The sequence below is a fragment of the Camelus ferus genome, chromosome 14 (genome assembly GCF_009834535.1).
Source record: "Camelus ferus isolate YT-003-E chromosome 14, BCGSAC_Cfer_1.0, whole genome shotgun sequence".
Taxonomy (NCBI): domain Eukaryota; kingdom Metazoa; phylum Chordata; class Mammalia; order Artiodactyla; family Camelidae; genus Camelus; species Camelus ferus.
In genome coordinates, this window is record NC_045709.1 from 20,744,977 (window position 1) to 20,758,010 (window position 13,034).

Genomic DNA, 13,034 nt, shown 5'->3' on the forward strand with positions numbered 1-13,034 from the left:
CAATGACAGAAAAGAGTGTTAGCATCACAGGTCTGGACACAGGTGAGGACAACGGTCCGCAGTGGCCAGAGGCTGCACATGTGTCATTTCCTCTCTGTCTCTGCAAATCCAGAGCCTTCAACTACTCAGAACACCTGTCCTCATTCTGCAGAAGTGACAAGTTGCTTCACTGTAATCTGGCATTATTGTCCCTTGGCACCCAAAACAATGTATTCACTCATTTATTCATCTAATATTTACCAAAAACCTACCAGTCTCTGTGCAAGCACTGGGCTAAAAGCTTGGAAAACAAAGTCATAAAATGTACTTACTGCCCTCAAGCAGCGCTCCTTCCAATGGAGGCGAAATATTGCACCCTGAAGAGGTGGGGTTATGACACATGCTACAGGAATGGAGGAGCCCTGGGAAGGTGCCCCAGGAGCTGAGTGTAGCATGTGACTTGGGACTTGAAGGATCCTGTAGGTGGAAAATAGACCAAAATATTCAAGGCACAGGAAGTAGTTTGTCCCAAGGCAGGGAGGCATCAAAGTACCTGACGAATAGTGAGAAATGCTGAACGTTCTGTTGGAATGGACAGTCAGCTGTGTGTGAGTCTGTGTGTGTGTGTGTGTGTGTGTGTGTGTGTGCACGCACAGCATGCATGTGTTTTGGAAGGAGAGGATGATGAGGCTGGAGAGGTGGCAAAAAATCTTGACTCCCTGCCTCATTTGTATTTTATCCAGTAGATAAGGGGAAACCAGCTGAATGTTTTCAATCATGGAAATAAAATGGTCAGTGTTGGTTTTGGTAAGGTTGTTCTGGTATGAAGAAAGAATCAGAGGAGTGCCCCTCCAGAGCCAAGAAACCAGAGTCTCATCCACACGATTGCCTGCCAGTCCCAGGAAGAGCTGTAAAGGCTTGAATTAAGGCCATGTGATGCTTTAGAGAAAAATAGAAGAGAGAATTGATAGACCAGGTACCCCATTGGTGAGGGTCAGGGAGACAAAGAGGGAAGGAGAATTTTCAGGCAAGTCCCGGTAGGGTGCACTTACAATAAGAATACTGGAAGAGGCTTTTTTTTTTTTTTTTAATAGACATGGGGAGGATAAACTTCCATTTGCATCAAGAAATAATAATGTTATTCATGTTGTAATTTTTTGGCATCTGTGCAGTGAACCCCTTCCCTTGAAATCACATGGTGTCAATTTCACGCCTGGGGCAAAGTGCCCAAATTAAAGACATCCTGCAGTTATTCAAGTCACTTTCCTTGTCTACAGACTTTCCTTTCTTCCACAACAGATTCCCACTGTCTCAGCCCCTCTTTGCCGAACCACCAATCAGAGTTCAAGCTTGGAGCATTTCTGGGCTCTGATGCAAGTATGAGTTCTATAAAAAGACATTTAAAAACAAGGAGCAATGTTGCCATTTGCCTTTAATGGAAAAGTGGCTAGCAGTTACATTAAAAAAAATTTTTTTTTGAATTTTATTTTTTTTAAATTTTTTTTTATTAAAAAAAACTAAAAACTATCCAACTTCTAGGCAATCACTGTTTGAATTTTCAGAAACACACATACACTTGAAAATCAACAGTCTGTATAAAAATAAACTCTGAATGTGTGATTAAAAAGGGCGACCCCTAGTCTTTTCAGCTGCACAAATGCATGATATAAAGAAGCTGAGTCCATGGGAGATGGGGTCTATCCCAGGGCAGAGGGGGCTTTGGTCTTGGAAGACAGAACTTGCTTGAAGCGTCGCTTCAGGTCCTGCATGTTGGGAGAGCGGGGCCGGGGGATGATGGAGGCTCTTCTCCTCTCCCCGCAGAGGTTGTGCAGCTTGCTCACTTCTTTGCAGAGATGCTGAAACACATCACAGACGTCCTCGTAGTTTTCACTGGTGGAAATTTCCAGGAACAGACTGCCCAGCTCGTTGGCCAGCTGAACGCCATCACATGTCTGCACCTGCCGGGCGTGCAGGAGGTCCCCCTTGTTGCCCACGATGATGACCGGGGCCTTAGAGTCGGGGTGGATCTTGCGGATGTGCTGGTACAGGGGGCGGATGGACAGGTAGCTGTCATAGTCTGTGATAGAATAGACCAGCAGGAAGCCCTCTGCCCACTGCACGCACTTGGACAGGGAGTCAACAGCCTGGGTGAGGCTGTCTTGGACCTGAAAAGAGTGAAATGAGCCTGGATCAAGGAAGCCCTCGGTAGGAGAGACTGGAAAGACCATCAAAGCAACCCTGGAAAAAACGTTTGAAAAAGAAACCTCTAAATATAGTCTTCAGATTCCACCCAGCTTCTGCACAAGGAGGCTTTTGATATGGAAAGATCAAATTCTCAGGCGAACTCCTTGCCTGGATTATTTTATTAGCTGTTACCAGTGGATTATTTTTAAACCCCTTGCTTGGCAGGTGGTCTGTGATGCTTGGTGGCGGACTGACTGAGGAATGACTTCAGTGAGAACTTCCGAAATCAGGGTGGCGCAATTTTTTGGGAACTAACTCAGAATAAACAAAACTTTGAAAATTAGCCAAGATAAATATCTCTTCCCAAACCCATAAAAATATTTTTAGCTTGTCTTTCTTGAGAATGTTACAGAAACAAATTCTTTCCTTCTGTGCTACCACAAGACCTTTCGCCCCAAGAAGGGAGAGCAATTAGTAACTTGTTAATCAAGTTACATTCCCCACTGCTTGCCAAGGGGTTAATCTGATTGCAATTACTGTGGAGGGAACAGCTAGAAATAGGAGCACTTCAGCAGTCCTTGCTAGGGGAGGAGACCCTCTCCAGAATCGCACCCCGATAGATTTGTTAAGGGTTCCAAGGCTGAGCTGCAATCGCAGTGAAGAGACCCATCTAACCAATGATGCCCTGACCAGGGCTGCAAAGAGACACTAAGCATCTCTCCCTGTTTCCGAGGTGTCGACAGTAGGAGGCTGCCTCTAACCATCCACGCTCCCCGCCCACATCGTGAAGAATTTCTAACACCCAAGGACTGGCCCCACCTGGGGACAGCCCACTCCTCCATCTAAATCATGACAGCGTGCTTAGATGTCTGGAAGCAGGTGCGCCGTTTGCTCCTGGCAGTCCTTACCTGGATGCCCCCGGGGGTGTCCTGGATCTGCAAGGAGAGCTGGTCTCCCTCCACGTAGACAAGCCGCGAGTACAACTTGCCTGGAGAATGAAGGAGAGCTTGGTTTTTTAATTCTCACACTCTCATCAGGAAAAAGAAAATCAGAGCATTCAGCCCCAACAGCAGGAAATAAATCTAACCTGTATTTGGTTCATAATCGCCAATAAATCTCTTGGTCAGGAAGCGTACAATCATTGCTGAAAAGGAAATAGGAAAATCAGCTGAAGGACCAGAAGGAGACGGTCAGACTGGGACGGTCTCGGGGAAATGAGGGCGTGACCGACCGCTGGACCCCGGATACTGCCCTCATCCTCAGGCTCTGCAAAGCCAAGGGTGCGGCCTTGGCGGGTGCGACTGTGGGTGCTCTCCCCGCGGGACCAGCCCCCGTTCTCCAACAGGTGCCCCCTCGGCTAAGGCCAAGGAGAAGCAGCGGGGAGCCAGGCGGGCGAAGGGAGGCCCGCACCAGCGAGGAAACATCCCGGTCCCCTCTGGCGCCCAGCCCTCCCCTCCGCCGAGAGCCTGGCTCTTCCCCGAGCCCCCACTCGTCCCCGGGGCACTCACCGCTCTTGCCCACGCGGCCGGCGCCCAGCACGGCCAATTTGATGTCCTTGGGCAGGAGGTAGTCGGAGGAGGACTCGGGGATGGGCGCGAGCAGAAAGTGTCCGGACATGGTGGGCGGCCGCATGGAGCGCGTGGTCGAGCCCTGGCTGGGACACCGGTGTGCGAGGACCGCGGCGGCTGGCGCTCGGGTCCAGGCCCGCAGCCTTTAAAGGGCTGGGCGCGCGGGGGGCGCGGCGGCCGCCTCCTGCTCCTCCTCTTCCCGCCCCTTCCCGCAGCGGCGGGAGGGGAAGGAGCGCAGAGCCTGGGACACCGCACCCCGCTCCCCGCCCCGCTGCTTGACGAGCTCCGTGGGGCGGCCTGCGCGACTCCTGGCCCCCTGAGCCCCGGCCGCCCCTCCCTCCTCCATCCCGCAGAGGCGAGCCTGGGTCACTAGACCAGTGGGTGAACCTGAGATCTGAATTACGAGCTGGGAGATGAAAGGAAAAAGTGCCATCGGCCGGATGCTTCTCCAACAATGGGAGGGATAAATTCCTGTCGAATGATGCCCTTTTTTATCTTCGAAAGGTGATGAGGGGTGACGTTAACGAAAAGGGAGGGAGGGGGAAAGAGCCCTGACTTAGTATCAGTACAAAGGAGCTGCAGTCACTGTGACCTTGCTTCAGATTTGAGAAGGCCTCTTGGGGCAGTCATTGTTTACAGCTCAGCCTCCAAACCCAGCCGCTGGCCGCTGGCGCTGGTTAAATGGACTCACTAGTGAACCCCAATAAGCATTCCATCCATGGAGAGCTCTGGCTCTGGACTAATTCTCCACCAAACACCGTCCTATGACTTGGGTCATGCGTTTGTTTCATTATTCAAGTGCTTATTTCTCCATGTAAAGTGTAGTTTAGGGTGGGCATGGAAGAGTAGTAGTAAGAGGACACAAAAGCGAAATACGGCCTGGCTTGGGTTTTGGGACCCCAGCGTGACAAGGCAAAAAAGCCTTGGGATTTATCCTTCCAGGTTAGAAGACCTTCATGCCTCCGGCCTCCTGTGCTTCTATTGTTCAATGGCCTATTAGACGCCCCCGCCCTTAATGGCCCCTTACACTGGTTGGATCAGTTAGCATTTGCTGCTTGACAAGCTGCGCAAAACTTAATGCCTTGAAACAAAAATCCCTCACAGTTGCTCACAAGTCTCTAGGTCTGTGGAGTGGCTGTCCCAGTCCAGTCCAGGCTCAGCTGACCTTGGCAGTGATCTTTCATTCCTTCACGCATCTGCAGAGCTGGCAGGGGTTGGGGGCTGGTGGCTGCAGAATGGTGTCCTCAGGCAGCCGGTCCACCAGCATAAAACTGTGGTGGTGGAAGGGGCAGTGACCGAGTCACATGTCTCTCCTCACCCAGGAGGCTGGCCAGGGTCATGGTCGCTGAGTAGTGTTCCAAAGAGAGTGAGCTGATGTGTAAAAGTCCTCTTAAGACCTGGGCTCCAAGGTGGAACCCATCGCCACTACTGCATTCTGTTGGCCAAAGCAAGTCATGGTGCCAGCCCAAATTCATAGGGTGGGGAAACACGCTCCACTCCTTGTTGAAGGGAGCTGCAAAGCCACATTTGAAAGGGCTCAGATGCAGACACGGGTGGGGAATGGGATCCATTTTTGCAACGGACCACACTAACGAGTGTGCGAATGTACCTCCACACACCACGCAGCCCGAGCGCACGACCCCGGGGTGAGACCCTTGACACTCACTGCTGCTCAGTTCTGGCCACTGAGGTGGCCTTGACTCTAACCCCCTCACTTCCACGTGGATTAATCACCAAGCTCCATCACTTCTCCTGCCTCCATTTCTTGGTGTCTCATTCTCTCCGTCACTCCTGCTCTCACGTCCCACGTGAAGAACCCAGCAGATGCCCTCACATCTCAGTGGCCAGAACTGAGAAGCTGGGAACTAGTGTACTGAAGTGCCGAGCGAAGAATTGGGGCTGCCATGACCAGCTCTCCCTGGAGGCTACACTCACCTTAAGTCAAGAAATTAGAAGAGGGGATCCCTGTGGAGCAGGATCATCGGAATCTGCCAAACACCCTTCACTTTCCTCAAGTGAAAATGCAGGCCTTTTAAGGGAAAACACAGCCCTGTCTCGGCTGAATCTTGGGCCTACCTCCTTACCTCATCCCAAGTATAAGATCATTTTAGGTTAAGGGTCACCCATGAGGAAGATTCCTAAGACTGTTCTCTGCCCGGTCATAATTATGTCCCATTTTGCACTTACATTGCACCTCTGCTCAGAGAGCTTAAATTGTTACTCCATTGCTTCTCCTTGGAAAGCTTTGTGTCTGCAAATATACAAGCTCACCCATGACCTTTTAACGCAGACAATATGCTACTGAACTGCAGAATTATAAATAGCTTTGCCTAAACTGTTGCTGCTTGTGTTCTATTTCATTTTGGGTTTCTTTGTGTCCAGAATTATGTAAAATTGTGGTGCAACCAATATAACACAGGCATGAAGTGGTTTTAAAAAGATAATAGGGATGTGTAGGCACAGATATGAATACACAAATCCGTGGGTGTGTAGGTGAGTGTGAAGGGTAGAATTTGGTAATATGCAAATATCAGGTGTGGGTGGTTATTAACCCTTCATCAGCCAAATAAGCTCATTTCTAGCCCTCAGGCAAAACTTGCCAGAAGTCCTCCCCTGCTTCAAGAACGTCCTGCTGTCCTTCACCTAACATCAACTACCTTCCCTGTAGGTCCTAAATCCTTAAATACTGAGCTTCCTGGAGACTCAGACTGTCTTTAAGTGTTTTCCTCAGAAAACTATGCTTCTGTCCTTTACCAGCCCCCTACAATGCAGCAGTCAAAATTCCTGAATATCTGCTCTCTGTAAGGCTCTGTTAAGTGCTGATACAGAACACAAAGAACAGCTTCCTGTTATCATAAACATTCACTGAGGACGTTTAAGACATACCTGCCCGCATTCAGACACCTCCGGAGTGACGTTAAACTATCATTTATATATTCCTGCTGAGCTTACAAAAAACCCTCAAGTATCTTAATTCTTCCTTAATTAATCCTGTGAAATGGGTAGAATATCTTCTAAATTGAGGTTCAGACAAGTTTAGCAACTTACTCAGTCACAGAACCATTCAGCAGTGGGTACCTCAGTAGGGGTTCCTCTCATTTCAAATCTTCACCAATGTGGAGAGCAGGATGAAGAATACTGGTCACGTAAATGGAATGACAAAGCAGGTTGGGGTGAGAACTCCAATACAGGTGCAACAGGGAGAATTTAATCTGAGTGGGTCTATTTCTGGGCTCTCAATTCTGTTCCATCGATCTATATCTGGTATCAAAAATAGTACAGTATTATACCAATATCGTACTGATTTTGATAATTATAGCCTTGCAGTATAGCTCAACATCAGGACAGCATGATATCTCCACCTTTGTTCTTCTCAAAACTGCTTTGGCAATTTGGGATCTTTTGTGGTTCCATATAAATTTTAGAAATATGTGTCTCAGTTCTGTGATGCCCCTGGAATTTTGATAGGAATTGCACCGAATCTATAAATTGCTTTGGGTAGTATTGTCATTCCAATCCATGAGCATGGAAAAATCTTTCCATTTATTTGGTCTTCAATTTCTTCGATCAATGTCTTAAAGAGTTTTCAGTGTACAGGTCTTTCACCTCCTTGGTTGAATCTTCTAGTTCTAATTGAGTGCCTTTTATTTCCTTTTCCCACACACATGTGGACATTAATTTATGACAAAGGAGCCAAGAACATACCATGGAGAAATGATAGTCTCTTTAATAAACGGTGTTGGGAAAACCAGACAGCCACAATATGCAAAAGACTGAAACTAGACCACTATCTTATACCGTACACAAAAACTGACTCAAAACGGACTGGCCTGAAGGTAACACCTGAAACCATAAAAATCCTAGAAGAAAACATAGGTGATAACCTCCCTGACATCAGCCTTCATGATGTTTCTGTGGATCAAATTCCAAAGGCAAGGGAAACAAAAGCAAAAATAAACAAATGGGACTACATCAAACTAAAAAGCTTCTGCACAGCAAGGCACTATCATTAAAATAAAAAAACAAAGATATAAACTACTGTGTATGAAATAAACAAGGATATACTATACAGCACAGGGAACTATAGCCATTATTTTGTAATAACTTTTAATGGAGTATAATTTATAAAAATACTGAATCACTGTGCTGGACACCTAAAACCCGTATTGTAATTGACTATTCTTCCAAAAGAAGAAAAAAAAAAAAAAAAACCACCATGAAAACGCAACCCACTGAATGGGAGATACTTGCAAATTATGTGTCTGGTAAGGGGCTACTATCCAAAATATATAAAGAACTCATACAACTCAACAACAAAATTACCCAATTAAAAAACAGGCAGAGGATCTGAATAAAAATTTTCCCAGACATTCAGATGGCCAACAAGCTCACGGAAAGTTGTTCAACATCACTAGTCATCAGGGAAATGTAAATCAACCAGAACTGTATCACTTCACATCTGTCAGCATGGCTACTAACAAAAAGATAAGGAATAAACGTTGGCAAGGATGTGGAGAAAAGGGAGCCCTGTGCACTGGTGGGAACGTAAACTGATGCAGCTACTATGGAAACAGTAGGGAGGTTCCTCACAAAATCAACAGACCTACCATATGATCCAGCTACTCCAGTTCTGGGTATTTATCCAAAAAATACAAAAAGACTAATTCAAAGATACATGCATGCTTATATTCACTGCAGCATTATTTACAATAGCCAAGATATGAAGTATCCATTGATGAATAAACAGATAAAGATGTGGAATATACATACATATGCAAGATTACTTCCTAGCCACAAAGAAAAATGAAATCTTGCCATTTGTGACAATATGGACGGCCCTCAAGGGCATTATGCTAAGCAAAGTAAATCAGATAAAGACAAACACCAAATAATTTCACTCATATGTGCAATCTTAAAAAAAAATGGACAAATAAAATAAAACTCAGATACAGAGAACGTGTTAGGCATTACCAGAGAGGATGGAGGTTGGAAGGTAGGTGAAAAGGTTGAAGGGGGTAAAATGGTGGGGATGGTAACTACACTTTTGGTGGTTATCACTTTGTGCTGTATATAAATATTAATTCACACCTATTTTGTTACACTAATTTTATCCCGAGAAAATCTGAAGTGGGGGGTGAGTAACCAGAGAAAGCTACAGGGAGAAATGACGTAGTCTGCAAGCATATTTGCTAGATGGAAACACATGGGTAGAAAATGTTTTATCAAGCTGAGAACAGCATGAGCAAAATCATGAAGGCAGGAAGCATACGGTAAGCTTGGGAAGCATGAGCAGTCTCAAAGATTAGGATGTGGTAGATGACCCAAAAGGCTGGGGACCAGACTGTGGATGGCAAGCAAGACCATGCTAAGGAATTCATCTGGAGGCTATGGAAAGCCATTGAACTGTCCTCAAGGGTGGACGGTACCACACACAAGTGTCAAAAGCCATCATCTCATTTTATGGACAGTAAGGAGTACCCCGCTGCATTTCTTTTCCAACCCAAATGATTTCCATAAACTGCAATCATGCTAGTAAAGTACTATGAGAGGATTTTCTCTGTGCCTTTTCCATTTGGGGCTTTATGAGATGGTCTATCAATTGCTCCTCACCACTTCGCTGTCTGAAAAAAGAATCAATGCGGAACCTCAGACTGCTTATTCACTGTTCCATGACACATTTTCCACCTTAGCAGTAACAGCTGCAGGTGCTGCCTCACTGTTACTATTCACAACCAAGCAACTAAGATTCTGAACGTCTCTTAACAGCATCATTTTTCTTCCGTTTAAGTGGGACTGGGATGAAGGAATATGCTATAAACACTCCAAATAAGTCAAATTGTTTAAAATTCTTTCTCTTGTGCTCAAGTAAGACAAACCTAACCTCTGATATTTTAGCAATTCTTATTGTTAAATTTTAGTAATTGTTTATTTTTTAGAATCTTTTCCATCCAAATGCAGAGAAAATGCTAATCTACACTAGTGGGAACATGAAACTGATGGGTTTTTTGGCAACAATATACAGGGGAAAATTGCACAAAGTGTGATATATTTTACTCAACCCTTGGAATTGCGTTCAACTAAACATAAACAGCTGGCCTTAATACCTAGCTAGATCAAAAAAGAAAGAACTAACAATTCAAGGAACCATGCAGCCTCATTCAGTCATGGCTTACTAAGAAAACTTGGTTTCAACTCTACTCTGCTCAGAACCATTATAACCCAAAGGAGGTGCCCAAGAGGGAACTGGAAATACGTATCTACAGCTTCAGAGAAAGTGAGCTTGAAATCTGAACCTCAAGCGTGTTAGAGATGGCTAGAAACATAAATTTCGTGGTTCTCAAATTTAATCATGCATCTCAACCACCCAGAGCTTGTGGAGTGCTGGGCCCCAACCCCAGAATTTCTGATTCTGCATTTTTACCAAGTTCTAAGATGTTGATGCTGCCTGCTGGGGAACCATACTTCGAGATCACCCAGAAAGAACTTAGGAGAGTGACAGGTGTGGAACAGCAAGGAGAATCCAGAATAAGGAGGGTAAGGGGGAGTCAGATAGGTAGAAGCCGGGTAAAGTATGATAGCAGAAGCCTCTGGAAGAGAAAAAAATTGTTGGCTGTCAAACATCAGGGAGATAAAGTAAATGGAAAAAAGGTCTCTAAATTTAATTAGCAGGTGTTTGGTAACTTTTACGAGTAGTTTCATTAGAGTGGTGTAGGCGGAAGCCAGATATGCAGAGGGAGATGGAACTTAGGCTACAAAAGAAACAAGGAAAAGCTGTTTGCTTCATCTGCTGGCATTCCAAGTCTGCAGGCTGAAGGCAAGGAAGCAGCAAGTGGAAAAGGTCAAGGAAACAAGAGGCCAGGAGTAACCCGTGAAAACAAGAGCCCCTTGAACACCAACTCTCCCCTCTACTGCCCTTTGCCTCTCCTTGGTGCCTTGTTTTGCCTTGGTCTTTACAGGACTCCCAGCCTTACTGCTCCTCCTAGATTACAACCTCCTTAATGGTGCCTGACCTCCTTGAGTACAGTAGGTAACAATGAAGTATTCCCTAACTGAAAGTACCGTAGATGCAAGTTGATGACACTCCCCAGCAGAACACAAGGTAGTGGGAAACCAGCCACCCTCCACAGAAAGGGGCAGAGGAAGGAGTCTGCTTATTTTCACACAATGCTAAGAAAGTCTTGGCTAAAATCTGAGACTAAAGGAAATAAATCACGGGGAGCCTGTTTATTCCAGAAAAAATACCAAGTTGTCAAATACAAAAGCTCTGAGGCAAGTGTGCACTTGACATATTCAAGGTGCAGCAAGGAGGCCAGCATAACTGAATCTGACTGGGGGCTGGAAGTGGTACGAGGCCAGAAAGGCAGGCAGACGCCAGCTGACATGGGGCTTTGAGCAGGAGTATAAAGGTACTTCAGTATTTGGAGGTCAGAAAGGCAATGAAGCCCAGTACAGACTACAGCAGAGGTAAAACAGGAAGCCTTCCAGAAGCTGAGGCCAAACTCAGTAGAGCATTTTCTCCCACCAGATTAGCCTTAACCAAGACGAAATGGTAACGACCAGTGCTGAGGAGGCGCAGACACAACACTTCCACTCACTCATGGAGAGCAAACTGGCATAACCCTTTAGGGCAATTTATCAGAATGAACCAAGAATCTGAGAAACATTTTAAACTCAGTATTGTGCATTCTCACATTGTGCATGTGAGAAAATCTATCCTTAAAGGATCAAAAAATACCTTTTAGCATATTCATAGTATGCCACTGACAGTATTTTAGAAAATTACTGCACTATACATCAGATGGAAGAGCTCACATTTTCTGATTATCTGCCCTAAATGTAACTCCCTTTAGTTCTCTTTGCAGCCCTCCCTTTTCTCAGTGTTCAGCATCACCAGCCCCTCTGAATCAAGGTAACTTACACTCCCATTTCCTTTTTGTCACAAATGTACTTCATTTGGTCCTGGTTAAATACGGAATCAGAGACTCAAAGTGCACAGATGATGTCTAGGAATCACCTGGTCCAATCCCAGTTCACAGATGATACTCTCCTTTTACGGAGACAGAAAGCAGGGTTAACATGAACTGCTGAAGAACAAACAAAAAATGTTTGAGGTCTCTTGATCTTTCCACACCACATGGGGGATTGATAATCCCAATTACTCCTGAGCAACATGGTGATTAGCCCTCAAAACTCAGAGAAACACTACAGTAAAATCCATAGGAAAATAAAATTGGACATAAAGTAGAATAAAAATGTCTATTAAAGAAAAAAAAAAAAGCAGTGCTTTTCCCATTAAAGAGCATTTATGGAATGCTTACTACTTGCCAGGCACTAGGAGTGCAAAATTTAGTAAGGCACAGTCCCTAACCTCAGGTCTAGTGGGGAAGGCAGAAGTTTTCTAAAAATTGTAAACACCGTAAGAGAAGCTAACACACCTGTCCTGGGAACAAAGATATGGGGGATTTCACTCCATCAACCCAAGGCCAGAAGTAATCTCTTTGATTACAAACACTTTCATTCCTCTCCTTGAAATACTTTTATCAGGAACGGTTCACCTATGACTCAAGGTGGACAAGCAGGAACTCAGCAAATGAACAAAGTGTAGGTATTTCACGCAAAGTCAAGTACCTGTGTAAAACAACTGGGGTGACAAAGCCGTTCCAATAAGCAAATTTTCCTAAAAAGTTAGAGTATAATGTAGGAAAACAGGAAATAGAAACAATTTAGTAGGAACCAGACTAGTTACATATCCTGGGAAGAAATGAAATTATTAGGAGCTATGTATTAGTTGGATTTCTAAAATATTCTTGTTGTGGAGTAAAACTACAAAGCTCTGAACTAGGACCAGATCATGCAGCAAAAGCCAGCAGTTACTGACCATTCACCTGTGACACCGTGTTGTGTCCCCTACTTGGATTCCCAGAGAAGCTTCACAACCACCCTTGGAGGGTGGGGAGGGCACTTTCACTACCCTTTTCACAGGCAAGAGAAGCGACACACAGGTTAAGCCACCTGCAGCATAACCAGTAAAGGTGAAGCCTTGAAGCTGCCCTAAGATTCTAAGGGAGAAATGAAGTGTGTGACCAAAGGGGCAGGCCTGGAAAGAAGAAAAGGCTGTTAAAGATACACAAGAAACAGAATTTCAAAATATGCAAAGTGACTGAAAAGAGTTACAGTAACTTCAACTGGGTGCATAAGTGGTGCCATCAACTAACTTAGATCAAAGAACAGACCAGGAATGTCAACTGACGCAGTGTGTAAGGTTCTCCTTGTTTTCTGTGGTGGTGGTGAATGGTAATTTCT

At 45.2% G+C, this 13,034-nt stretch overlaps 1 protein-coding gene across 1 annotated transcript; it reads right to left on the reverse strand.

The window, feature by feature from the left end:
- Positions 1–1,394: 1,394 nt before the first annotated feature.
- Positions 1,395–4,031, reverse strand: RASL11A (RAS like family 11 member A). Its single transcript, XM_032496405.1, has 4 exons — positions 3,672–4,031; positions 3,251–3,307; positions 3,072–3,151; positions 1,395–2,144 (listed from the first exon to the last, which is right to left on the reverse strand). The coding sequence occupies exons 1-4, from the start codon at positions 3,793–3,795 to the stop codon at positions 1,677–1,679; spliced, it is 729 nt and encodes a 242-aa protein (XP_032352296.1). The 5' UTR covers positions 3,796–4,031; the 3' UTR covers positions 1,395–1,676.
- Positions 4,032–13,034: the final 9,003 nt, after the last annotated feature.

Bases quoted from the DNA above. Each gene is read 5' to 3' on its own strand.
- RASL11A (XM_032496405.1), bottom strand. From the start codon at position 3,795: ATGCGGCCGCCCACCATGTCCGGACACTTTCTGCTCGCGCCCATCCCC. The intron at 3,308-3,671 runs GTGAGTGCCCCG...TTTCCTTTTCAG, and splicing joins CGGCCGCGTGGGCAAGAGCG to CAATGATTGTACGCTTCCTG. The intron at 3,152-3,250 runs GTTAGATTTATT...TTCATTCTCCAG, and splicing joins CGATTATGAACCAAATACAG to GCAAGTTGTACTCGCGGCTT.